Genomic DNA, 25275 nt, shown 5'->3' on the forward strand with positions numbered 1-25275 from the left:
CCAGGCCTCCCCATCCTTCCCATCTCAGTACAGGCCTCCCCCCTTCCCTCCACTCAGGGACTCAGATAGACTCGAGCAGTCGCCCTTGCTCCCCCGTCCTCCCCTCAGACACTTCTCTCCCTCCTCACTGGCACCATCCAAGGTTCAGGCCTCCAGAATCTCTCACCCAGATAACTGGGAACCTCCTCAGTGGAGTCCTGGACTCTAACCTCGGCCTCTCCTACAACCAACCAAAGTAAGTGTCTTAGGCTGCACACGTCTCAGCACCACAAGGTCCAAGGACCTCCCACCTGGTACAGGGCCCTGCCATGGGCCCTGCTCTTCTCTCTGCCTGCAGTTCACACCCCACCCCAGCACATCTGCTTCTGCCTTGGGCCCAACCACCTGCTCACAGAGGCTCCCCTGACACTCTAGTACAGTGGCTTCCTATTGCTCTCTCCTGTTTCCTTTGTGGCACTTCCTGCCGTCAACAGTTCTGTCTCCTCCCTCTGCTGTGCTCTGAGAGCAGGGCCCCTATTGGTCACCAGGGGTCACAGGACAGGGATCCCCAGTTTCCTGCCCAGATGAAGGGCTGAGACCACAGGACATTCCCCACTTGTGGGCTACCCACTCCCATCCAGGCGTCATCTGGAAAACCAAGAATGTCTTTGTTTCATGACTCCGAAGTGTCTCAAACCAGGTTGCAGGTCACCATGTCTAAACAAGGGCAGAAGTCTGATACCGTGGGTCTGGCTGGGATGAGGCCCAGGCAGCCGCACCACCTCCAGCCCTCCTGGTCAGGATGCTGTGCCGCCAGGGTTGGAACCACACATTCCTATGAGTGGGGAGAAGGGAGCACGAGGTACCCAGCACCCCCCCGCCCAAGACACCAGGTGGTCCGCTACAATGAGAGGGTGGCCTGGCTCACCTCCTGCACCTTTTGCAGGAGTGCCACGATGTTGGTCCTCAGCTTCTGCAGCTTCTCCTCGGTCTCACGCAGCTTTCTCTCGGATGTGCGCAGGCTCTCCTCAGAAGCCTTGGCCCGCGAGTCGGCACGGCTCTGGTAGGAATGGCACAGGTTCTGGAGCCCGACTTCATACTGCTTGAAGTACTCTTTCTGTCGGAAGAGAAGCCAGCGGGTAAGTGCGTGGGCTCACAAGGGTCCCCAGGGCCCTTCCAGACGGGCACTGGTGTCCCCAACTGGCTCGGCACCAGGAAGCTCGGCCTGAATGGATATCAAACCCAGGAGCCAGTGCCCCTGCAGCTCCGAGAGGAAAGACCTTGAGGCCCACCTCACAGGGCTGCCTCAAGGGTGGAGATGGGATCACACACAGGAAGCACTTGGCAAAGAGCTCTGCAAACCCCAAGCCGTGAGTAAACATGAGGCACGATCCTCAACCATTCTCCTTTTAACTTGCCAACAGCACTGATGAGCAATCCACATCCAGGTCACACCCAACCAGTATGTACTGGGCTCGTCAGTAGCAGACAGCCCATCCATGTTTGTGAAGTATGTTTACACAGCATACAACTTTTCACCATCTTCTCCAAGCACCTGAAAGTCCCCAGCAGTGTGTAGTGATGTTAACCAGCAGCTTCTCTAGACAGGAGCTTTTCCAAAGTAGCAGAACACTTGTTTAGAGTGAAAGTTACATGGTATCTCAATATGAAAAACAATTTAGGTGTATCTCTTTATGTTTAATTTATTTTCAAAGTTATTATGATTTACTCATGAATCACTAGTGAGAATGAAAGGGCCATTTTGATGAACACAAACCTAGAACCAGCAGTCTGGCTGACCACCACAGTCTCTCCAACTATAGCATTTATTTACTTCTCGGAAGACCTAGGAGCTACCCAGCACTGAGTGGCTCCTCAGTGCTGTTTTTAAAACGTTGTTAGAATGCTTTATTTACAATCTAGAATACTATCCTAGTAAATCAAGATGGCAACAGAAACTTCAAGTTCTGCACAGAAAATAATTATCACTTGGCAGCTCAAAATAAACGTTCAAGCAGGTGCCAAGAGTATTAAAATTTAACATACAATGTCATGAGCCTAACTATGATTCCTGTATGTTTTTGAATTTTTTCACTTTTAAGCCATTACAGATTCACATGCAGTTGTGTTACTTTTAAAGTACACATTTGAATCTAGTATTGCAGGGCACCTGAGTGCTTCATGGAGCGCTTTGGCAGCATGAGGAGAAGTAGGATGGTCGCTGACAAACGGACACAGACACAGTGAACATTGTTCTGGTGTGTCCCTAAGATGGAAGTATCAAAGTTTGAGTTATTTTAGGCATTTCCCTTAGGAGCTATTAAGGTGGCCCATTAGTGGTGCCTCCTTTTACAAGCGTGAGCGAAAGACTATTTCCAGCTCAGACACTCCTGCTGACCGTGCTTTGGCCTGGGTCATGCCCGCTGTAGAAATCCCACTGCACCCAGGCTTTGCTCGTTTTGGCAACAGCCTGAAGCCAAAAGCAACGAAGCTGACAAGAGGATGGCAGGCCAAGCCTGCTGGCCTATCAGCAGTGTGTTCCCAGGACCTGCAGAAGACGCCTGCAGCCCAAACAAGGGCGAGCACTGAGGCGCAGCAGCTCCCTGGGAACCCTGGGAACTCATCGCCTGGAGAGCAAGACCCTTGTCCTCTCAAGGTGTTCCGGGTTCAAATCTTGGCTCTATCACAGCAGACTGTTAACCTCTCTGAGCCTGAGTTTCTTCAACTCCTAGCCTCATTTCCTTGAAGTGGAATGGAGATAAAACTCCCTGCTTTTCTCTCGGACAGACTTCATGGAGCACACAACTGAGACCTGGCAGTCACAAGAAGCACCAAGGCGGGTGGGTAGACTCACCAGAGGAAACGAGATCAGCTCATCTGAATTCATAGCACTCAGCTCCTTCTTAGAGATGGGGAAACTTGGAGGCAGGAAGTACCGTAAACAATTCCTGAACAAGAAGGAAGGTGGGACAGGAAATCAGAATGGCACAGAGTCGGAGGGAGCCACCACTGGTCCCGGAGCACGACGATGACACACCGAAGAATCTGGACGAGGAGGTCAATGGTCTCGTGGTTGGTGCTGGGGGCGGTGGTGTCAGGCTCGATGGGGATGCAGTCCGAGGTGGAGGGCTCCACCGTGGCTACAGCTTGCTGGGCCACCAAATCCCCCGCCGGGGCCGCCGCCACCGCCGCCTCTTCCCTGCCCTGGCGCGTGTCTGGGCTCTCATACTCTGGGGACGGGGGCTTCATCAACCGCACATCGTCGCTGCCTTTCTCCACCCTAGGGAGAACCCAGTGTTTGCCACACGTGTTCCAGGCTCCCAGGCGGGCTGCCTGCCCCTGCCCTGGCCAACTGTCAACCCATCTTCCTGGAAGGGGTGTTACCAGCGGTCTCTTGGTGTTGTGTCCGTGGGCACATAGTCAAATTTCACCTTCCACCGCATCGCATTCTTGCCCACCTCCACAGCTGTGACACGGCCTGTGTACCACTCCCTATTCACACGCACCTCCACGTGCAGCCCTTTATCTGAGAGTGGGAGCAGGGCTGGAGTCAGAAAAGTGGATGCACTAGAGCCCCCACCCAGCCAGGGCCACCCAGGTTCACAGACAAGAATCCCTAGAAGCTTGATCCCACTACGCCAGGGACGTGGAGCCCAGCCACCTTGGCCTCTTTCCCCCACTTCCCCTTCACGAGGGTGCCAATGAGCAGCAGCATGAGTGACAGCCAGAGGTGAACACCAAGGAACTGACGCTAAAAATAAACATGAAGCTGCGCTATCCTCAGAAGGCTTCTCCGAATTAACACTTGAAACCACTGTTGGAGGAGAGCCCAGAGCCAACAAAGCCTTCGCAATGAGGTGCCGCTGACCAAGGGACCCTTTCCCACTGCCCCAGAGGCTCCAGGCACCTCCTGAACTTACCTTTCTGAGCCCTCTTGAGGTCAGCCGAGTCCTCTTCCCCAGAGCTGTCTGAGAGCTGCAAGGACAGTCTGTTAGAGATACCGCCAGTGCCCCTGCAGAGCAGACCATCTGCCCGGGGTCATCTCATGCCACCTCAGGCAGCCTCTTAAATGCCCGAGCTTCACGGAGAACCACTCTCTCAACCACTATCTCAGTATCTACACACCTGCCTCCAAAAACCTCGATGAACAAGAGGAGGCAAGGGGCAGAGAGGCACAGATCTGCATGGGTGTCAGCTCAGGCCTTGAGCAGAGGCACAGTGCATCTCAAGACCCTCCCAGGCACTGGCTTCTAGGCGTGTGTACGACTGTGAGCCCCTCAGAGGGGGCCTGGGCTTCTGGTCAGCTCGTGTCAGACTGCAGGGGTGGGGAGGAGGCTGAGGACCTACCTCATTCAAGTCCTTCTTTTCCTCCTTCACAACCAACTTGCCCCGCTTGGACCTCTCCTTCCTCTTCTCAGCCTCTTCCTCTGCTTCTTCCTCATCAGAGACCCCGAGGCTCCGCTTCCGACTGGGAGTGGCCTGCTGCAAAAGCAGCAGGAATGTGAGGGACTCTTTCAGCCCCTCAGGTGCTGGAAGAGCCCATGTGATGTAAAGGAGCCGTTCAGAGAGGGGCCTGTGGGTCTCCGTGCCCACCAGGGCTGGGCACCCAACACAACGAGGGACAGGGCAACCCCCAGGCCCAACACCCACGAGGACCTCTGCTCAGAGCTGTCACGGCAGGGCCCTCTCGGTTCACACCTCACTGAGCCACACCCACCACTGCTGTCACCAAGATGCACCCTCTGCCCAGAGCAGGAGAAGCCAGTGGAGGTGACTTGAGTCTGTGGGGTACCAAACCTCAGAGGGGTACCAGAGAACTTCCTGGACAGGGGACCAACAAGCTCTGTGCCCCCACCCAGTGCCTTCACATCCCTCTCCTTTGCAGGGGCAGCAGGGAAGCTGGATTTCCACCAAGCACCGCCCCCATGCAACCAACACTGCCCCTCCATCCCTGTACCACTGCGGGCGGCGCTGGGGGAGCTGCAGCAGCTCACCGGGGAGAGTTTAGTGGGCAGCTCTGGCTTCTTGACCACTGGAGTCTTCAGAGCTCGGGAGGAAGGGACCTCCCGAGGGCTCCTGGAGTTGGGCTGGGGAGATGGTAACGGTGGCTGTACCGGGGGGGTGGGCCGGGACGCAGGCCTGACCAGAGTGTTGGCAGGCTTCCGGGGGGCCTCGGGGGGCTGGAGTAGCCGGGAAGTGCTGGCCTCCTCCCGGGCGGCTGGGGCAGCAGGCTTTGGGGCATTACTGATGACAGGAGCCTTTCTGGGCTGGTTGGCTGGCCTGGGTGCTTGCAGAGAAGGGGGTCTGCTCGGGGCATTCTTGATCACAGCAGGTAAAGGAGGTGACCGAGGACGCTGAGGTCTACGTGCAGGTTCCTGAAAGAGGCTCAGAGAGTGAGAATACCAATCCCCGCATGAGACCCAAGAAGAGCCCCCGCCACCCCAGGGCTTCACCTCAGAGGAAGGTCTGGTGGTCACTTCCAAGGGCAGTTTCTTCAGGTCAGCCTGGGAGCGAATGGGTGTGGTTTTCTGCAGGGTAAACAGGATGAGTAGGTTGTCTGGTGCTTGGAAGTCAACTCTTTTTGGAGCCCTCTCTATTTGGGACAGTGGGCAAATAAAGACCATCTGGACCACAGTCCTAATATTACAAGCCTCCCATTCTCACTGAGAAGACAAACTCACAGACAGTAAACCACCAGCAAATTACAAGATTCTACATCATTATTCCAGCAATCAAGAGACGGGAAAAGTATCAATGGACTAAATTCCTACAAAACAAGGCAAAAAAGACGGGAGATCCCTGATGGACAAAGCCAGAAAGGACCCATGGGATTTGGCAGATGGAGGAACATACAATACGATGAGAGCACCTGCCTGACCAGAAGCCAGAAAGGAAAACGCTTTTGTAATAAACATGATAAAAGGTTGAGGCTACATACATACCTTAAAAAACCCTGACTAATCAATTAAGGAAAAAACAATAACCAGTTTTGAAAAGAAATATGTGAAAAAAATGGTTCAATTTTAGAAATATGAAATTCAAATTATAAGATGTGTATCTTTTTTCAAGTTTTCAAAAACATTTAAAAAGTACTTGTATTAAAAAAACCTACGATATAATACATCTTCTGGAGGATACCTTGGAAATAAATCCACAGAATTTTAAAAATCCTTTTACTCTTTCAAATTCACTTCTGGAAAACTATCCTATAAAAATAATTAGACCTAAAAAAAAGTATGTCTGTGTGATTTGACACAAAAGTCATGATCTCCATATTTCCAATAAGAAATACATGTATTTATGCTAGTGGTCATGAAAAGCTGGATATGAAGTTAACAGTTACCTCTAAAATAGGATATTTCCTGGAGTTTCAAAACATTCCAAATGAATTGGACCTCTTTGTCATATACAATTTTTTTTCAGAATAATCAAGGCATAGGAGAAGAGGGTGTTGGGAAGCTCGGGCAGTGCTTATGGGTTCAAAAGGAGAGTGAAACTAGCCTGAGGGGACAGACGAGCTACTGAGGGGCCCTGCCCATCTGTCCACTGCCCACTCACTTGCAGGGCCTCCAGCTTCTCCTGCTGCTGGCGAATTTTTTCTGTCAATTGCTTCTGCTTCTCTTCCTGTGTCTTCAGGTCCTTTTTCAATGTTCCCAAGGGAAACTTCTGCTTCTGTTCTGAAGCCTCACACCTGTGGAGAGAAAGTGCTAGAGCAGGCATGGCAAGACAGTTCCAGGTAGGGCAGGGTCCTTTGTCCTCAGCCAGCCCGTGCTCTTTCTCATCAGAGCAACCTCAGACCTCCCAAACGCACAGAATACTCACTGCAGGACACGCTTCTGTATTTCCAGGCACTTAGTATGCACAGCAAGACAGAGATGTAAGGATAGAGCAGTGACCTCAAGAAGCACAGTAGAAGGGTGGAGGAAGCTCAGGGGGTGTGGGGGGATGCCCACAAACTCCTTGTTAGAAAAAGAGCTCACCGGTCCTGCTCAGGATCAGGGTTCATGGAGCAAACCCAAGTGTCAGGGTAATCTCTCTCCACAGAATTCAGCTGAAAGGGGAGTGTCCGCCACTTCAGACACAGATCTGTGACACAAAAAACACCCCCAAGCGTCGGCCATGCCCACCAATAACAGTCAGGCTCCTCCCAGCCAGGCCCAAGACAGAGATGCCCCTGACTGTCTATGCAAAGATCCTCAGCCTGGCTCCACCTCTGCCTTCCTAACAGAACAGTCACTCTTCCCAGGGACAGTGATTCCAGCAAGGATGGAAACTTTATTCATACACCCTCAGCGGCCCCAGCCCTCTCCTGCTTCCAGCAGGATCCTGGCTCAGTCATCACTCACATTTCTACCCATGTGGTACCACACTGGGTTAGATGACCTCCTGCCTCATTCAGGTGGAACACATGGGCAAGGCACAGTCCCAAGACTGAGTTCCCAGGGCCATCACCAGACAGACTGGTATACCCAGCGAGACAGAAGTCCCTGACTGTCAGTGCAGTGCAGAGACCAGCACGGGGCCACGACGGAAAGGAGCCGGGGAGAGGGGCTGCATGACACCCAGCTCACCACACTGGATGGTGGTCGGGATCTCCATGGATCGCCGCCGCTTGTAGCGCAGGTCACTGGACGGGGGCTGGTTCCAGTTGGCAGAGAGGTAGCCAAACTCATCCCAGAACTTGATGATTCCCCGCTGGGCTGGAAGGCAAACAGCCGTGTGTCGAGTGAGGAGTCGAGTGAGGCATCAGGCCCCTGGACGGGGAGGACCCCGGCTGGCAGGGAGGAGGGCGCCAGCTGGCAGGGAGGGGCGCGGCACTACCAATGGCGATGTCCTTCCAGTACTGCGCCAGGTGCTCCCCCATGGCCCGCAGGAGGTGCCGGTACTCCTTGGCGTCCGCAAAGTCCTGCTTGTTGTGTGTGGGCTCCAGGACCAGGTAGGGCACATCAACGACCCCGACAACCCCGCCGCACGCCCTGCAGGAGACAGAGGGAGACACCGCGCTCACCCACTGGCCAAAGCCCACCCACCACCTGTCCACGCAGAAGCCCTCCCTGGCAGCACTCACATGCCACCTTCCAGTTGTGGGCCCACTTTCTCATACATCTTGATCAGGCGGCTACAGTTGTAGATGAACATTCCATCCAGGTCCCGGTGTTCAATGTTGACCCCGAAAACAAAGTTCAGTTCCTTAGGTTCTTTAAGTGCTCTGAGAAGGCGAAAGATAAATTCAAGCAGATCAACCCCTTAACACACACCATAGTGTTTATGATTAAGCTGAAACTTGAGACACTTAGACGTTTTGCCTTTGCATTCAATATGCAACCTGTTAAGACTCAGTAAGGTCACTGTGCAGTCACTCTTAGTTCCCCCTAATTAAAAGCAAATGACTTTGGCTTTTGGTATCAAACAGGAATGGATTTAAGAATGAAGCAGATTCTGTGAAGCTGCTGCAAATCTCTGCAAAGATAGCTGTACTTTGGAATAAACACAAGGTAATCTGCAGACAGTAGAGAATCCGCCTGCAATGTAGGAGACTCAGGTTCAATCCTCGATCTTTGGGTTGGGACGATCCCCTGGAGAAGGGAATGGCAACCCACTTCAGTATTCTTGCCTGGAGAATTCCATGGACAGAGGAGCCTGGTGAGCTACAGTTCACGAGATCACAGAGAGTCAGACACAACTGAGCAACTAACACTTTCACTACAGTCTGCATAAACACTCCACCAATGTGACAGTAATTTTAAAGAGACAAAAATTCACAAGAACAATGAACATGTGAGAGAACAAACATCTCATGGGATGTTAACAAAATCATGGAAACTGAAGAGCAGATAGACAACCAGTGGACGGACTCACAAGACAGAAACTGGACACCTAGGCCTGTGGTGAGGAGGTCAAGAAGCAAGCAGGACTCACACCGAGCCTGCAGAGACTCCAGACGCGCAGGCAGACACGGAGATCATGCAATGAGCATGACAAATGCCCAGTTTAGATGAAAAGGAACGAACTCAACCTATAGCATTATTCTATATCTGTAACCAGGGATAAAAATTAAGAGTCGGTATCACCAAGTGGGAGACATATAAGGAACTTTACAATTGTATTTCTTACACGTCCTATATTTTACAAGCTCTATATGATGAGCACTTTATCCACGCTTTCAATGAAAAGAAAAACTAAAAAGGAAGGGAAGAGGACAAGGACAGGGAAGGTGGGGAGAGAGCAGAGGCGAGAGAGAGAAGGGGAGGGAAGGCGAGACAGTGCCCGGAGGACAGGCTGGTGCCCCACTCACGGTGCCGGTTCCGCCCGCCGAGTCCTGGCTCAGGAGGGAGCTGAGCCAGGAGCCACTCCTGGGAATCACAGCACTAAAGGCTTTCTCAAGGGAGCCATGTGTGACAGAGGGTAACCAAGCAGGGTGGGGAGGGAGGCCTCGAGCTCTCTGTCCATCATCCACACAGAAGTACATGGTTACACCAGAGCCGCGGGCGGCCGGGCACTCACCGCTGCTTGGCCTCCTTGATCCGCTTCTTGACGTCGGCTTCCCTGCGCAGAGTAATGGCTGTGTTCTGGACCTGCCGCAACATCACCTAGAGACACACGCCAGCTCCAGATAAGGAGAGGAAGGCCTCTGGGCCACAGCTGGGAATGTCGCAACAACAGGCCTGAACTGCTCACTTTGAATCATGTGGACGCCAAGACCAGACCTGGAAATTTAGCTTTCTGCAGAAAAGGGCCCTTACTAGGGACAAGTTCAAAAGCTGTGCTTCATGTTATCAGAGTTGCTGACATTAAGGAAACAACCCCAACCAAAGCCACAGTCTACAGAGGTGCATATGGCAGAGGAGGGGCAGAGAACTGCTTCGACCATCACTGCTGCGTGTGACCTGGGCAATCGACCCTCTTCCATTTCCTTCTATGAACTGAGGATACTGTAACAGTGTCCTCCTCGTGTGGCAAGGTGCCATGAGTGTGCAATAGTGACTACAGAAACATCAACATATCCCATTTCACAGCTTTAGCGCAAGCGTTCATGATTGGCAGGACATGGAGCCAGGTCAGCAACGCTGAGTCTCACCCTGGAGTCCCGCGTGAGGTCTCCGCCCAGGCGCACTTCCAACGTCCGAGCTTTGCTCTCTGCCTCCCGTGCCTTCTCTTCAGCTGAAACCCAGAAGAAGAAACCATGATAAGGACGCAAAAGGTCAAAACTCTTGGTCAATTCCCCCTTAGTGTGCAGTCCCCATGGGATGCGATGTTTGACACTGTCCGGGAACACGGGAGCGCCGGAGCACAGACTTGCTTGGAAAGTCAAGGAGGCTGCGAGGAAAATAGACACATTTTCCCAACTCTACAAATAAATCAGACAAATAAAAAACTGCCCAAGGCAGCAAAAACTAAACGGTCAGTAGGAGCTGCAAGTTTCCAACATCCTCAGCAAATCACTCTCTGCAAGCGGCCAAGAAGCTCTGCCAGCATGAGAGACCTTGAAATTTTTGCCCTGGAGTCAAGAAAACCAATTTCATGAGTATCTGCGCCAGAGGCCAGCGTGGGATTCTTCGCTTTGGGCAGATAAGCTAAGGAGTTAGTGCTGCTTTAGGTAAGTGCCTATAAATGGGTGAAGGAGTAGCCTGGGGAGAAAAACTGCTGAGGCGACTGGAACGTGGAGGGAGGGTACAAGAGGAACCGGAGCAGAGGTTCAGGACAGCCCACCCCTGGGTGCTGGATGGAGCGTTTGCCTGGATCCTGCTTTTGCCACAAGTCCCCAGACAATCCTGCCAACCCTCCTGCCCAAGGGTTCATTACCAATCCTCGCCACGTGCTCAGCTTTCTTCACCTCCTGCTCCGCACGGGTCTTGAACCGGCTTGATGTGTACTTGTACATCCTGGGGGAGAGGTAGGTAACCTCAGGGCCCAAGTAAGAGGGACCCAGGGCAGCAAAGGTCCTCGCCGGCCACCCCGTAAGTCGAAGCTGGGTTTCTTTTAGCAAAAAGACTCAATTCCCTACTCCACTTGCCCTCTGCCTCCTGTTCCATCTCTGAAAAGCAGCCTCCCTGCACTCACTGACATAGCCCCCTGTGCCAGCTGAGCACCCTCCACCTTAGAAGGCACATTCAGCGAGCCCCCCAAGCCAGCTCCACCCCTCCCTCAGTACCCAACAAGTTTCTCCACAGTAAATCGCAAGCAGTTTAAAGGCCCAAATGTAGTCAACACTGTCAGCCACTCAGCCACCACGACTCCAACAATGCCCCAAAGACACTTGGTCAGGCCCCGTCCTAGGCCTGAGGAAACAGCAGGCCCAGGTGGGCAGGCCCCTACCTGGGCTTGTACAGGCAGCAGGAGAGCCGCTTGGTCTGCACCTTGTGCCCATGGATGAAGATCCGCATCCGGGGATCAATGTAGAGCACGGCAGCGTAGGCACGGAAGGAGCGGCGCTCTGGCTTCCTGGAGGTGTGGGAACAGAGTGTCTGTCTCTGCCTCACTCCCAGGCCACTCCAGGGCTGGCTGCACAGCCTCTCCTCAGGCTCTCCACCTTTCCACTTCCCACCTTGGCTTCTCTTGCTGTCGAGGGGTGCTTTCCCTGGGTGGGCACGTGCCCACCACATCCCCACTATAGACTCGGCAATTCTGTGCCCCTCTAGGCCTCTGTCTCTTCCTCAGTTAAGGAGTTGGGGCAAGGATCTGGATTAGCTGAGGACCTGCTGTCATCCTATTCATCCCTTCTGCCTCATGGCAGGAAGACATGCATTCTTAGATTTGCCAGCTCTAAAGCTGGGGAGTTCAGGGCACATGCTCACCCCTCCCCTCAGGCCACCTCCCTTTGCCTCCCTCCCCAGCCACACTCACGTGCCCTCCAGCGAAGTCTCTGCCATCTGGATATCCCGTGGATTTGAGACTATGTCCAGCTCTGGCTCTCCGTTATCCATGAGTTTGAGGTTGAAGATGATTACCAGCGTTCCTAGGAAACAGAAATCCTCCTATGGTTCTGCCAGGCAACCCCAGCCAACCCCACACCACTCAGGGCTCTGGCACGGTCCGATGCTAGAGCTGCAGGTGCAAAGCTTCCTTACCGCTGTCCCCAAGAATCTTCATGAACTGAGTCATCACCTCCTCTTCATTGCGGAAGGGAGAGTATTTGTAGATGAGTTCTGTCTCGATGGCAAACTTCTCCACGTTGTCTGTGACAGGTTCCCGGGTCCGAGCATTCCAAGTGGGCAACGGGACTATCACCTTTGGAGTAAGCACAACAGATGCTTTGAAGGAAGCCCCAGAACAGCCTTCCCCCCAAATATGCATCCATCTTGTCCTTCCCCACAGTGGCTCCACACCGGCCCAGAGTCTCCAGCCAGGTGGCAGAGGCTCTAGCTTTGGCCCCTTCCCAAGGCTCAGCCTCAGTTGCTAGGTCCTCTGGGTACATATGCTGGTTGATGGCCAGGCGGTCTCTGCATGAGCAGGTCCCTGCTTGGGATGTCCTTGGTCACCCCCCCATTTTGGTAATAATTCGACTTTTTCCCCTAAGCAAAATGTATTTCCAACTATCTAGTGAAACTCCAATACTTTGGCCACTTGATGCGAAGAACTGACTCATTTGAAAAGACCCCAATGCTGGGAAAGATAGAAGGCAGGAAGAGAAGGGGATGATAGAGGATGAGATGGCTGAATGGCATCACCGACTCAATGGACATGGTTTGAGTAAACTCCGGGAGTTGGTGATGGACAGGGAGGCCTGGCGTGTGGCAGTCCATGGGGCTGCAGAGTCGGACACAGTTGAGCAACTGAACTGAAGTGAATCCGAAGGTACACACAGACATAACTTACAACTCAGCAATTCTATCCCAGTTATCTACCCTAGGAGAAATTCCTGTATGTACTTACCGACACATGTGTAAAAAAAACAGCAATAACTACGGAACAGATAAGCTAAACTACAGCGTATTCATAGCACGGAATTCTGGGCAGTGATGAAAATGAACCACCTACAGCTACTGCGTCAGCAGAGACGGAGCTCACAGACAGTGACGTGAAAGCGGCAGCGTACAGAATCAACAACAAAGCCGAGGGGAGAGCTCCGCAAGGAGGGGCGTGGGTCCCCTTGTTGATGTATGACAGAAAACCACAAAACGCTGTAAAGCAGTTATCCTGCCGTTAAGTTAAAAACAACCCTACAGTACGGGTCCATTTATATAAAATTCATAACTAGGAAACTAAACTACTGTTCACGAATGCATACACAGGGGACAGAACTATAAAACAAGGAAACGATCATCCCCAAAGCAGCTTCTTCGGAGGTGAAGTGAGGATATGGTGGGTGAGGGGCACAGAGGGACCCCCAGCCTGTCTATGACGGTGGCTATGTGAGTACCTGCTTTATGATCTACAGTGTTAACTGCTGCTCTATAGCAAAGCGATTCAGTTACATACACCCAGTTTTAATATGCCCTGTCATATGTATGAGATTTAATCTTACATCTAAGTAATCTTCTAAAAAATCCTACTCTTGTCAATTATACCTCAGTAAAGCTAGGGGGAAAAAGTCCTACTCCTTCTTCAAAAACCCTACAGCAAATGCCACTTCTCCAGAGGCATCAACTGAACCTCCCGCAGCTCCCAGGGAGCCCTGTGGCCTGGGATTCCCTCTCCCGAGGGAACAAGCTCTGCACCCCAGCAGGGTCGAAACTGATGCCCACCCTGTGCAGAAGGGGACTCTGTGACTTAACAAGCTCTGTGGTGATAAACTGTTAAGAGTTCTGAGGCACTTCACTGGTTTCTAAGAACCAACCCTGGGGCTGGTTTGGACACATTCCTACCCAGCTGAAAATGATCTTATTTTAAAATCTTGGCTGAGTTCACACTAGAGCAGGATCCAAAACAGTGACCTTCTAGCACCAAGTAAGGAAAAAATTTCAACCTAGCTTTTTGGCCAGGGGTATTGAGCTCCATTTGTGTTCTATGATCTGTGCCTCTCGCCACACCTCTCATCCTTCTCAGCATCCCAGGTGACAACCGCATCGCTTTAACCTGTGGGCACTTCACCGCTTTTGGCATCGCCTGCCGTGGGAACACAGCTCCTTTTCTTTCGGTGTCGCCACTCTCTTGGCTTCCCCTGCACACTAGGACCTCAGCCGTCCACAAACCCTCCTCCTTCCCCTTCCCCTGTCCAACTGACTGACCACCAAATTTGAGGCCCCACGAGATGACGACCACTCATATTTATCCAACTTCCTGCTGGAGTCCCGCCAGGCTACAAACAGCCACGGCCTCTAAACACCAGTGCCCTGATCTTTCCAGTCCAGCCACCAAATAGCCAAACTGATTTTTCCAAAGAGAATCTGACACTGTCACACCCCTGCTTAGATTCCCTTTAGTGGCTGCTTTTAATAAAGTCTCACACACTTCCCAAGGCCTGGGGGTCAAGTCCAACTTGCCCTCCCTGTTCTCCAGAGGCTTCTACCATCTGCCAAGCTCCCACCCACTCTCAGGACCTGGACCACTTCTGCTGCCACCCTCCTCCTGCCACCCTCAGTCATTCACGAAAAGACCCGAAGAGCCCAGCAGGGGCCGCACCCTCCGGCCCCTCCTTCCCAAGAATGCTCTCCTGCTGCGGCACCTGACTCACTGAAAAGGCAAACGCTCTCTGGCTCACCAAGAAAATGCGCACGAGCTCATCTACTGCGATGCAACCTCACATCTAAACAAGGCCAGGGCCCGTCTAAGCACAGCCAGCCAACACAGATGAAAGCCACTGAAACTCTGACCGAATCCGCCTGCTTACACGACAGACATGTTCTCTGCCGACCCGCTCGGCCTCCTTTCTCAACCTCTTGCCTCCATTTCTCACAGCAAAGGAGGTAGTCCAGCCTGAGGCTGGGCAGGCCAAGGCCTTCCATGATCCTCCAGTGAGCGGGCATGGACCTCACCAGACCAGCTCTGCAGATATCTGAGCCACCAGGCCCAGAATCAGCTGGGTAACTTATGTTTTTAATTACCAAAAGGTTTCAAAATCAGAATATTCTAGAGTCATTAGGCCTTCCTTCTAGTGTAACAATAATCAGCTGGGGCCGAGTGACAGTTGCCACTTACCGAAGAACTTACACTGATTTCCCATGTGTTTACCTGCTTCACTACCCACCCAGGCCCCTGCGGGTAATCAGACTGCCTCTCTGATACCGACGGTGAACAGAAAATGCACTCAGGGCACATGGCACTGAATCACCATCACACCGGAAAGACAGCGCTCTTCCTATTATTATCACCAGCTGTGGTCTCCACCCGTAGTGGGGGAGGCCCCAACACTCCCCCTGATAAAACAGCTCTCCGGAGGGACACCCCTAGCCCCGCCCCACACCCCAGGACCAAACTCAAGCTGCAGATCTAGGAGAGATACAAATGCACTTCTTGGCTCCTGCCATGTGCAGCCCCATTCTTAGAACAACTGTTCTCTGAAGCTGTGAAATGATACCTGCCTTAACCCCTTAACTAATTCATACAACCAATTGGCTAATCCCCTAACCGGGGATGTGGCTGCAATTCTGAAACCCCAACAAGCCCAGCATACAAGTGACCTGCGAGAAGAGTCTGGACAGAACCGGGAGACGTGGGATGGTGACTGGGAACGTGAGGAGGGGACCCACCTCATCAATGCCTTCCTCCTCATGAAAGGTGCGTGACAGGAAGAGGCAGGTCATGGTGTCTTCCTTCTTGGTGAAGAGGATAAAATCCTTCCCGATGCGCATCGAGCCCCTGAAAGGGAAGCAGACAAGGATTACTCTCCCAGGGAATCAAAAGCTCGACTGAAAAAAGGGCAAATCCCTGCTCTGGGTGTGATGAAACTGCCTTTGGAGGATTCTCCTGAAGGCGTCCCTGGGGCCCAGGACCCCCCGCTGAACGCCACAGCCCTTGAACCCCTTCCTCCCCTGTGACACTCCTCCTCCTGCCCTTCACGGGCCCAGCTCTCCTTACCACCTTCTCCACAAGGCCCCACCACACTAGGCTCTCTCCTCTCTCACCACCGAGCACCAGCCCCAGCCTGTCGCTTCCGTGCTCTGGGCACCTCCCAGCCACACAGGCTTCACTCCAGTAACACCTTCAACACGTCGACTTCCACGCTGAGCATATCCAGCTCTCACCCTGTCCTTGCTCCGCTGACACTAACCCACCCCATCCACTCGTTGAAGGACAGCACTGTCAGGAGAAGGGAACAGCCCACAATACCTGTGCTCACAAGTCCTCCAAAAACCAGGGTGACCTCGAGGCTCAGCCAAATACAGGGCTAACCAGGCAAAGCATCACTGCTGAAGAGTTTCAAGGCGTTCTACCACTGGCTCACGGCCTATAACCACAGCCATCCTGGGTCTTGAATTGTATTGTTATGTCTACTCATTAAGCCACTGGTTCCTGCTGTAGGACCTGAGTGATCTCTGAGAAATATGCCTCGAGGCTGACTTCCAGAAGGCAGAAGTCTGAATGGAATCAACTGCCCCTTCCTCAACTTGGCCGAGTTAATCCTTCTGAGGAGCAGACAAGGACACACCTTTCCCAACAATATGAAACAGGGTAAAAGCGTGAAACCCTGGCGGAGGGGTGCCCACCGAACAATGGCCACGCGGTTCCCGTCTCCTGAGCAGCTTCTGTTACCTCATTAGTCCTCTAAGACCCCAGGGCGGTGATGGTGGTGCGAAACCTTATTACTCTCTTCTGTGTACAAACACAAGCCGGGCCGGCATGCCAAGCACACGAGTGAATGCCATGACCCACTTCCCCAAACATTCGGGAAAACTCTAGGACACTATCCAGAGACACCCTGGGGGCTGCCAAGTTATGTCTCTCGTTCTCCGTTTTTCGAGGCGCTGGCAATGCTCCCTCCCCCACACAATCCCATGGTCCTCCTCCTGAAGCCTGCTGCTGCTGCGGCTGCGTCACTTCAGTCGTGTCCGACTCTGTGCGACCCCATAGACGGCCTCCTATCAGGCTCCCCCGTCCCTGGGATTCTCCAGGCAAGAACCCTGGAGCAGGTTACCATTTCCTTCTCCAATGCAGGAAAGTGAAAAGTGAAAGTGAAGTCACTCAGTCGAGTCCGACTCTTAGCGACCTCATGGACTGCAGCCTACCAGGCTCCTCCATCCATGGGATTTTCCAGGCAAGAGTGCTGGAGTGGGATGCCATCGCCTTCTCCTCCCTGAAGCCTACCAGAGGCAAAATGCGGCGAGCCAGCTTGCCTTCTGTCAAAGCCTGCTCATGCCCTAATTTGGCAAAACCTCCCTTTTGTGCCTCTTCCCTCTGTCTTTGATCCTGACCTTGGAGGGGAAATAAATAGCAACCACTCAAAAATGCCACTTCTCTGCTGACTTCTCTGCTTCTTAGCCCTCTTCTCACCACAAATCACTTCCTCCTGAAACTCTTAATTTCTAAATTCATCTCAAAATGAATTCAGTCTGAACACTAGATGGCCCCATCTCAATGGCTCCTCCCCAAAAGGCGTTCTACTAAAATACGCTGATGACAACACTCCCAACTTCTGTGTGTTTTCCTTCCTGGTCTTCTAAGCACTTTCAGACTCACATTTCATCTGCTCCCGAAACTTGCTCAGTAAGGAAGAATGTCAGGGATTAGAAACCCATATTTTACAGCAGGAAGCAGACATTCAGAGAGGTGAAAGGGCTTGTCTGCAGCCATAGAGCTGATGAAACCACATGGGAGGAGGCTGCCTACCATCCCGGAGGGAAGTCCAGGCTTCTTACATCTGACACATCAGTGGCTGGAGACTTAGATGACCACACCAGAATCACCTAGGGAACACGTCAGGGGCAAAAGAAAGGTTCCCAGACCCTACCCCAGGTCCACCAAAGCAGGCCAAAAATTTAGCATGGAAAGATTAAAGAAGGAGAGAGAAAATCAGAAGTGAGAAACCAGGCTAGGGCACTCACGGCCCTGAGCGAGAGCACGTAGTTCTTAACCCACTCACATGCGTTACACCCCACGTTACAAAGGAGGAAGCCGAGCCTCAGAGGGTAAGTGACTGATATCACATCCGAACCCTGGTTCATCTGACTGAAGTGAGGCAGACAGCAGCTCCGGCCTTGCCATCAGAAAGACGTGGTGCACACCTCAGCCCCTGGGCATTTTCACACCTCTGGGCAAGTCACTCCACCCAGATAAACCTTGCTTCTTGCATCTGAAGCTGAGAATCATGGTACCTACACCTCACAGGGCTTGGGTGAGGATTAAACTATATCACCCAGGTGAAGTTTTTCAGCACAGTGTCCAGCACGTGCTAAGTGCCTGACACTGAGAGACGAGTGGGAAGTGCAGGCGTTAGGTCTGTGTAGTCGTGGGAGGCATCGTCTCTCTCCCGCACAAGCCCAAGCCTGCTGCACAGACGCACAGCCGATGCTGCCGCCCGGCCAAACACACCTCAAAGAGCACAACACGCTTCCACAGCAAGACCAGAAACATGACTCAGAACTCCATCTGTACAAACTCTAATCCCAATAAATCTTATTCCATCCAAAGGTATGTACAGCTGGAAGTGAGCATTTCAGAAATAGAAACCCTTCTCTTGGGGCTTTGCTCAAAACCAGAACAACACATTCCACACACCAAACAAGTGGGAACCAAGGGACTGAGAAAGCAGTCCCAAGGGATATGAAGACATAAGGTAAGTCCCTGCTACAGGGCCTGGCAGGACATGTGAGCAGCAACCAGGCCCTCCATGTGGGGGAGGCTTTGGGTCTCTCACCCTGGATCCCCAGTGCCTGGCACAAAGCATGCCTGCCAGCTGCTCTGGGAACAATGCTGCACCGGGAGACCCTCACCACCTCAGATGCATCCCCAGCACACAAAACGACCACGAGCATCCTCAATCACAGGTACAAATGAGAATTTCCAACCAGAGGGGAGGCACCCTTCCAGAACACAGTGCTCAGAGAAGCCTACAGATTCTCCTCCTCAACGGTTCTGGAAATTCACACTCTTTCATCTGTGGCGTAAACCAGACTGAAAGTTGGTTTAGTTCACGTTTCTGGCCATCAGTTGCTAAGTCCCTAACCACCACCCCTTCCTGACTGTCCTCCTGTTCCAGGATTAAGGTGATGAAGTGACAGGGAGAGCAACGCTTGATTTTGTTGAGTCCTGTGACGGGCTTCTGGTATACTTACGACTTTAACCCGTTCCCGTACTGCCCGATCTGGGTGGACTCAGGCGTTCGCTTGGCCGACTTCCCGAACTGGATCACGCTGGCAGCATCACCTGAAGAGGCAGGCGAGAGAGAAAGGGCAAAGTGTGCTTTTCTTTCCCAGGCTCTCAAAAATAAATCCAAGCGGGGCTGTCTGTCTACTGAAAACCTCTGCCAGGAAATTCACAACTGGGAGGCAAATGGAGGAAACCTCCGACTGGCCTGTCAGCACCACCATCACGAGGTCCTAGTTCCATTACCAGAACGCACTAACTAGGCTGGGGCAGGCCACCACAGTTCCAGCTCCAGGATGTTATGCAAGCCAATGTCAACAGACAGGTAGCCTGACGGACTTAAGGCTGCCATTCAGATCCTATCTCCCACATTAGGACAAGACCTGGCAAATCTGGGAGTGGAATTAAGCCTGAGATGTTGCAAGAGACTGCCCTCACCCTTCTAGTCACAAGAGTGAGGCAACAGAAAAACAAATTAACACAATAAGCATTTTATAAAAATGCTTAGTTACATCCTCCCCAAAAGAAGCAATCAGCCCATCACTTACTTGGATCCATTCCCGCTCCATCATCCAAAAAACAAAGCATAAATCCTCCTCGAAGGTCCTCTCGCCTTTCTGTAAAAGGAGGAGCTGCCATTACCAGGCGGTTACCCACCAGAGGGCAGTGACTTGGGTATGATTGGAAGGCGGATCCCTGTGGAGCTGGGCCCAAAAACGTCTTCTCCTTCTAGCAATGCCAGCAGGGGAGAGGGAAACGGGAAAGTTTACTTTTCTTTCCCAGGCTCTCAAAACTCAAAGGTCTGAGCCTCATTCAACCCAAGACCCCCCACCCCAGGAGCGAGACCGAACGGAGCGCAGTGAGAGCCGCCTGGTTTCCCCCTGCACCTGCTCGAAGGGCCTGGGAGGAGGGGCAGTCACTGGACAGTAAAATACGGTGCAGCTGTGGCCAGGCATCCTGGCTGATGGGAAGGAACCCCACGGAGTAAGGCCACCATTCCAAGGGAAAAAAGAAGCCCCCTGCAGCGGCCGTTGCTGCAGCAACAAGTGGTCACTCAGAGTAGTCTGGTCCAAGTACACCACGAACCCATAGAAGAGTCTCCCAAATAGGGAAAGGGCTGCTAAACGAGTTTCCAAGGTGCCCTTCGACGCCAGTCACGAGGCTGACATGGGCAAAGGAGGAACAGCGCAGGTCTTGGAATCAGGAGACCATGTACACTAAAAGGAGGAAGGCCAGTTTACAGTGCTACAGAGATAAGTCCAAACTGGCTTTGGAGTCTAGTTCCTAACTGAGGACATTTCTATCTCCACCAAACTACAGTTTGCCAACTTTATACAACTACCTAAGCAAGGGAATCTCAGTCTAAAATGCTCTGTCCTCCCCTCCGGCTAAAGATTCAAGTAAATTATAATTGCCTCTTAAATGGGTTAATGTAATTTAAAATGCTATTTCAAAAGTACAATAAGCCACAGAAATTTTCAAGTATCACTTGGTGTTCAGGAAGCTGAACTTTCAGTTCACTTCAGTCGCTCAGTCGTGTCCAACTCTTTGTGACCCCATGGACTGCAGCACGCCAGGCTTCCCTGTCCATCACCAACTCCCGGAGCTTACTCAAACTCATGCCCATCAAGTCGGTGATGCCATCCAACCATCTCATCCTCTGTCGTCCCCTTCTCCTCCCACCTTCACTCTTTCCCAGCATCAGGGTCTTTTCAAATGAGTCAGTTCTTCATTTCAGGTGGCCAAAGTATTGGAGCTTCAGCTTCAGGATCAGTCCTTCCAATGAATATTTAGGACTGATTTCTTTAGGATTGACTGGTTTGATCTCCTTGCAGCCCAAGGGAGTCTCAAGAGTCTTCTCCAACACTGCAATTCAAAAGCATCAGTTCTTTGGCACTTAGCTTTCTTTATAGTCCAGCTCTCACATCCATACATGACTACTGGAAAAACCATAGCTCTGACTAGACTAGCTTTGACTTTGATGGCAAAGTAATGTCTCTGCTTTTTAATATGCTATCTAGGTTGGTCATAGCTTTTCTTCCAAGGAGCAAGCGTCTTTTAATTTCATGGCTGAACTTTACTGAAACATTAACAAATGCTTCTTGATAGTTCAAGCATAAGGACCTTCCTGGAAGCCCGACTTGTAGATAAGAAAATTTCTCCTTGTGGCAGAGCCTTTTATCAGTCTGGAGAATCCAAATGAGATCTAGTAAGCAGAACCAAGTGCAGAAAAGGGACAAAAATCTTCAGTTTTCTTCTGGAGGAAGCAAAGTGTCAGATGGAGACTCAACTGGGTCAGGGACAGAGCATGGTACAGGAAGTGTTCTAAATGTAGCCAAGAGCCATTTGCTTGATGATTTAGCCTAAGATGCACATGAAGACTCTGCTTTGGGAGCTAGAAAGTGGTTCAAGCCAAGTGCATCTGAAAAATCTCCAAGGATTACTGGTATTTCTTGAACACTACCTAGGAAGTTGCTTCCAGGCCCTTGCGTTTGGTAGAATAGGACTCACAGGCTGTTTTAACACACAGTCATCTCTTAACGCTGGCTCTGAGATCCCTTTCTTGCTCAAGGACTTCATTTTAAATCTTTTTCATACCGTTTAAGAGACACACCTATGGAGGGTCCTCCTGGCCATATAAATGACACACAGCCTGAAAGCGTCTAGCAGTGTTCAGGTCCATGGTCATGTGCAGCCAAGACAGACTAGCTGACATGGCAGGAACTCCTTCAACTTCGTAAACAAAGCAAAACCAAACCAGGCAGTATGGCATCTTCACAATGCTTCACAATCACACATTCATTTGATGTGCCCGGCCCTGTAATGAAGATAATAGCCAAGAACAATGCCACTATGACCACTGCCTTCAGGGAGCTTCCAGTCCAGTGGACACTATCCCCTGCAAGCATATGGTTAAGGAGGGTTTAAGCAGAAGACAGAGAAGAGCGTCAGCTCGAGCAAAAGCAGTGTGCGTTTAAGAATCACCTGAAGAGCTTGTTACAACAGATTCTGGGCTCCACCCTGGAGGATCTGAGGTCTCCATCTGCATTTCTAAACTGTTCCCAGGTGATGCCAATACTGTCCACTACTGGACCACTCTTTGTAAAGCAGAGCTAGAGTTAGCAAGAACTAGAGGCTCCCCTGCCTGCAACAAAACCCCCAGACGTTCCAGCAGTTAGGACATGCATTCCTCACACCTTCTACTCACTTTAATCAACCAACTGAATGACATCCGAAGCCTCGAGGAAAGGATTCTATGAAGCTGGTGGGAGTTCTGGACAGAGGAGGGGCTCTGGGCAGCTGGGGATTGTCTGCGCCCCCTCTCAGCATACATCCTAGAGGAGGACAGAGCCAAACTGCCTTCTGTGCAGTTGGCCTCAGACGCTGGTGGCAGCTTAGGACATCACAGAACTGTGTGGGAGGCGGCCCATCTAAGCTACCCCTAGATGACCAAGTCTGGCTTCTCCCAATTACTGCAACATTCCTCCATCCAGCTCCCACTGGGAAGAACAGGAAAAAGAAGCTGGAGGAGACATAAAATGGAGCTTTAAGTGAACCGTCAGAGGTAACAAGATAACGCTGTCCTCAGCAGAGGCTGTAACAGAACGACCGTCAAGTTATTCATCGTACTCTGCAATCTGTTTGAACAGTATTCATTTCAGCTGCATTTGCTCTAAGTTTCCATTTACTAACCACTGACCTGGCATCACAAGAGGAATCTTTCTTTGAAGCACAGCAGTCCCTATCGAAGGAAGTCCAGAAAGTCAATAAAAACACAGTCTGACAGGCATGTTCTAGTCTGGCCCCATCTAACAGGAACACGTTGGGTACTGGAGTCTGGTTTCTTTCTCACCCTTCTTTAAGCTGTAATGTGAATTTGTGGCAAATTCAAACTACATTTGATGTTTGGGAAGATTTCTAAGTTCAGGATCAAGCTACTTTTAGAAAGGGAGACAGGAAAATACGTTCCCTGAGAGATTAACAACAAAAACTTCATATTATATTATTAATTCTATTATCCTCCATACAGTTTGTCCTTTATGAACTAAAGAGCCTCTTGATGAACATGAAAGAGCAGAGTGAAAAAGCTGGCTTAAAACTCAGCATTAAAAAAAAAATGAAGATCAAGGCATGCGGTCCTATCACTTCATGGCAAATAGATGGGGAAACAATGGAAACACTGACAGACGTTATTTCCTTGGGCTCCAAAAATCACTGCAGATGGTGACTACAGCCATGAAATTAAAAGACGCTTGCTCTTTGTAAAACTATGACAAACCTAGAAAGCATATTAAAAAGCAGAGACGTTACTTTAGCGACATAGGTCCGTAGAGTGAAAGCTATGGTTTTTTCAGAAGTCAATGTATGGATGTGAGAGTTGGACCATAAACAAGGCTGAACGCCAAACAACTGATGCTTTTGAACTGTCGTGTTGGAGAAGATTCTTCCGAGTCCCCTGTACTGCAAGATTAAACCAGTCAATCCTACAGGAAATCAGTCCTGAACATTCATTGGAAGGACTGGATGCTGAAACTGAAGCTTCAATACTTTGGTCACTTGATGTAAAGAACTGACTCCTTAGAAAAGACCCTGATGCTAACAAAGACTGAAGGCAAGAGGAGAAGGGAAAACAGAGGATGAGATGATGGGATGGCATCAGCAACTCGATGCACATGAGTGTGAGCAAGCTCCAGGAGTTGGTGATGGACAGGGAGGCCTGCAGTGCTGCAGTCCAGGGGGTCACAAAGAGTCGGACACAACTGAGCAACTGAACAACAACAAATTCTATTATCCTACTTGTAAAATGAGGTAGCTTTTATTTCTATTGAATGTGCTAATGTAACACTGAGGTAGAAGAGTGTGAAGCTGGGGCACCTCGGTCAAGATTCCCAGTCTCAAGGCACTCGGAGTAAATGAAGTCTTTTCCCAAAACGGTAGAGTGCTTAGTGCTTCTATCATGCCATTTAATCCGTAACTACCTTGACAGTTCCCTCTAGATCAAGTTATTCTTCCCTAATCAACTGTGGAGTCCTGTCTCCGATAAACAACTAAATTCTCTAATGGCAATTTAGCAAAGGCCCCACCTCATACTCTCTGGACTCCTCCCAAAGTCCTCCCAAAGCACAACAGGTAACACTGAGCACACAATAAAAGTACACTGGGCCATTTGCATTTAAATTGAAATCCAACTGCTCTGTTGCATTCCAAGTGAAAGCACTGCGTCTTTGCTGAAATCCACCCACCAAAGGTGGTAAACGACTGAAAGGCTGAAATGAAAGGTCAAAGGTGGTAAACAGGAGCAGAGATGATCTCTTTTAAAAGTTTTTCCGAGGGAGAGGGTGGGAAGATTTGGGAGAATGGCAAAAAAATAATAATAATAATAATAATAAAATAAAATTGTGACACCACAAAAAAAAAAAGTTTTTCCCATGAATTCCCTGGCTGTCCAGTGGCTAGGATTCCTGGCTCTCACGCTGTGACCCTAGGTTCAATCCCTGGTCAGGGAACTAAAATCCCATAAGCTACACAGCCAAAAAAAAAAAAAAGCTTCTTCCAAAACAGGATGATTTTTTCCCCTTCCACATCACTTGCAGTGGAGACATATTCTCTGCTTTGCCATCTGTGCGATGATGTAAACAGCTTTGACTTCTTCCAGAGGTGGTAGTTCTTGCTCCTCACTGAAGCACTCTGGGGTGGGAGACCTACTGTGGTGCACGAATGATACCTCCACCCAGCCTCCAGTTCAGTTCAGTTACTCAGTTGTGTTCGACTCTTTGCGACCCCGTGAATAGCAGCACGCCAGGCCTCCCTGTCCATCACCAACTCCCGGAGTTCACTCAGACTCATGTCCATTGAGTCGGTGATGCCATCCAGCCATCTAATCCTCTGTCGTCCCCTTCTCCTCCTGCCCCCAATCCCTCCCAGCATCAGAGTCTTTTCCAGTGAGTCAACTCTTCGCATGAGGTGGCCAAAGTACTGGCGTTTCAGCTTCAGCATCATTCCCTCCAAAGAAATCCCAGGGCTGATCTCCTTCAGAATGGACTGGTTGGATCTCCTTGCAGTCCAAGGGACTCCCAAGAGTCTTCTCCAACACCACAGGTAAAAAGCATCAAT

At 51.1% G+C, this 25275-nt stretch overlaps 1 protein-coding gene across 3 annotated transcripts in view; it reads right to left on the minus strand.

Moving 5' to 3' along the window:
* The window catches only part of MORC2 (MORC family CW-type zinc finger 2), a 43535-nt gene that overhangs the window by 1982 nt on the left and 16278 nt on the right, over positions 1-25275 (minus strand). The window contains exons 1-23 of one of the 3 annotated variants that reach the window (XM_010828784.1): positions 22370-23275; positions 19710-19778; positions 19131-19221; positions 15609-15717; positions 12048-12207; positions 11824-11935; positions 11296-11421; positions 10783-10862; positions 10058-10140; positions 9484-9569; positions 8048-8188; positions 7801-7955; positions 7551-7679; positions 6960-7065; positions 6538-6670; positions 5433-5507; positions 4974-5354; positions 4327-4461; positions 3900-3954; positions 3364-3505; positions 3017-3259; positions 2834-2927; positions 908-1096 (exon numbers count right to left, since the gene is read on the minus strand). In XM_010828784.1, the coding sequence (XP_010827086.1) occupies positions 908-1096; positions 2834-2927; positions 3017-3259; positions 3364-3505; positions 3900-3954; positions 4327-4461; positions 4974-5354; positions 5433-5507; positions 6538-6670; positions 6960-7065; positions 7551-7679; positions 7801-7955; positions 8048-8188; positions 9484-9569; positions 10058-10140; positions 10783-10862; positions 11296-11421; positions 11824-11935; positions 12048-12207; positions 15609-15717; positions 19131-19221; positions 19710-19749 (2865 nt within the window). In that variant the 5' untranslated portion in view covers positions 19750-19778; positions 22370-23275. Of the gene's footprint in view, positions 1-907; positions 1097-2833; positions 2928-3016; positions 3260-3363; positions 3506-3899; positions 3955-4326; positions 4462-4973; positions 5355-5432; positions 5508-6537; positions 6671-6959; positions 7066-7550; positions 7680-7800; positions 7956-8047; positions 8189-9483; positions 9570-10057; positions 10141-10782; positions 10863-11295; positions 11422-11823; positions 11936-12047; positions 12208-15608; positions 15718-19130; positions 19222-19709; positions 19779-22369; positions 23276-25275 lie in introns of those variants that run through there. The other 2 variants (XM_010828782.1, XM_010828783.1) reach the window with 2 other exon arrangements.

Source organism: Bison bison, unplaced genomic scaffold (assembly GCF_000754665.1).
Source record: "Bison bison bison isolate TAMUID 2011002044 unplaced genomic scaffold, Bison_UMD1.0 scf7180017864495, whole genome shotgun sequence".
In the NCBI taxonomy this organism is placed as follows: domain Eukaryota; kingdom Metazoa; phylum Chordata; class Mammalia; order Artiodactyla; family Bovidae; genus Bison; species Bison bison.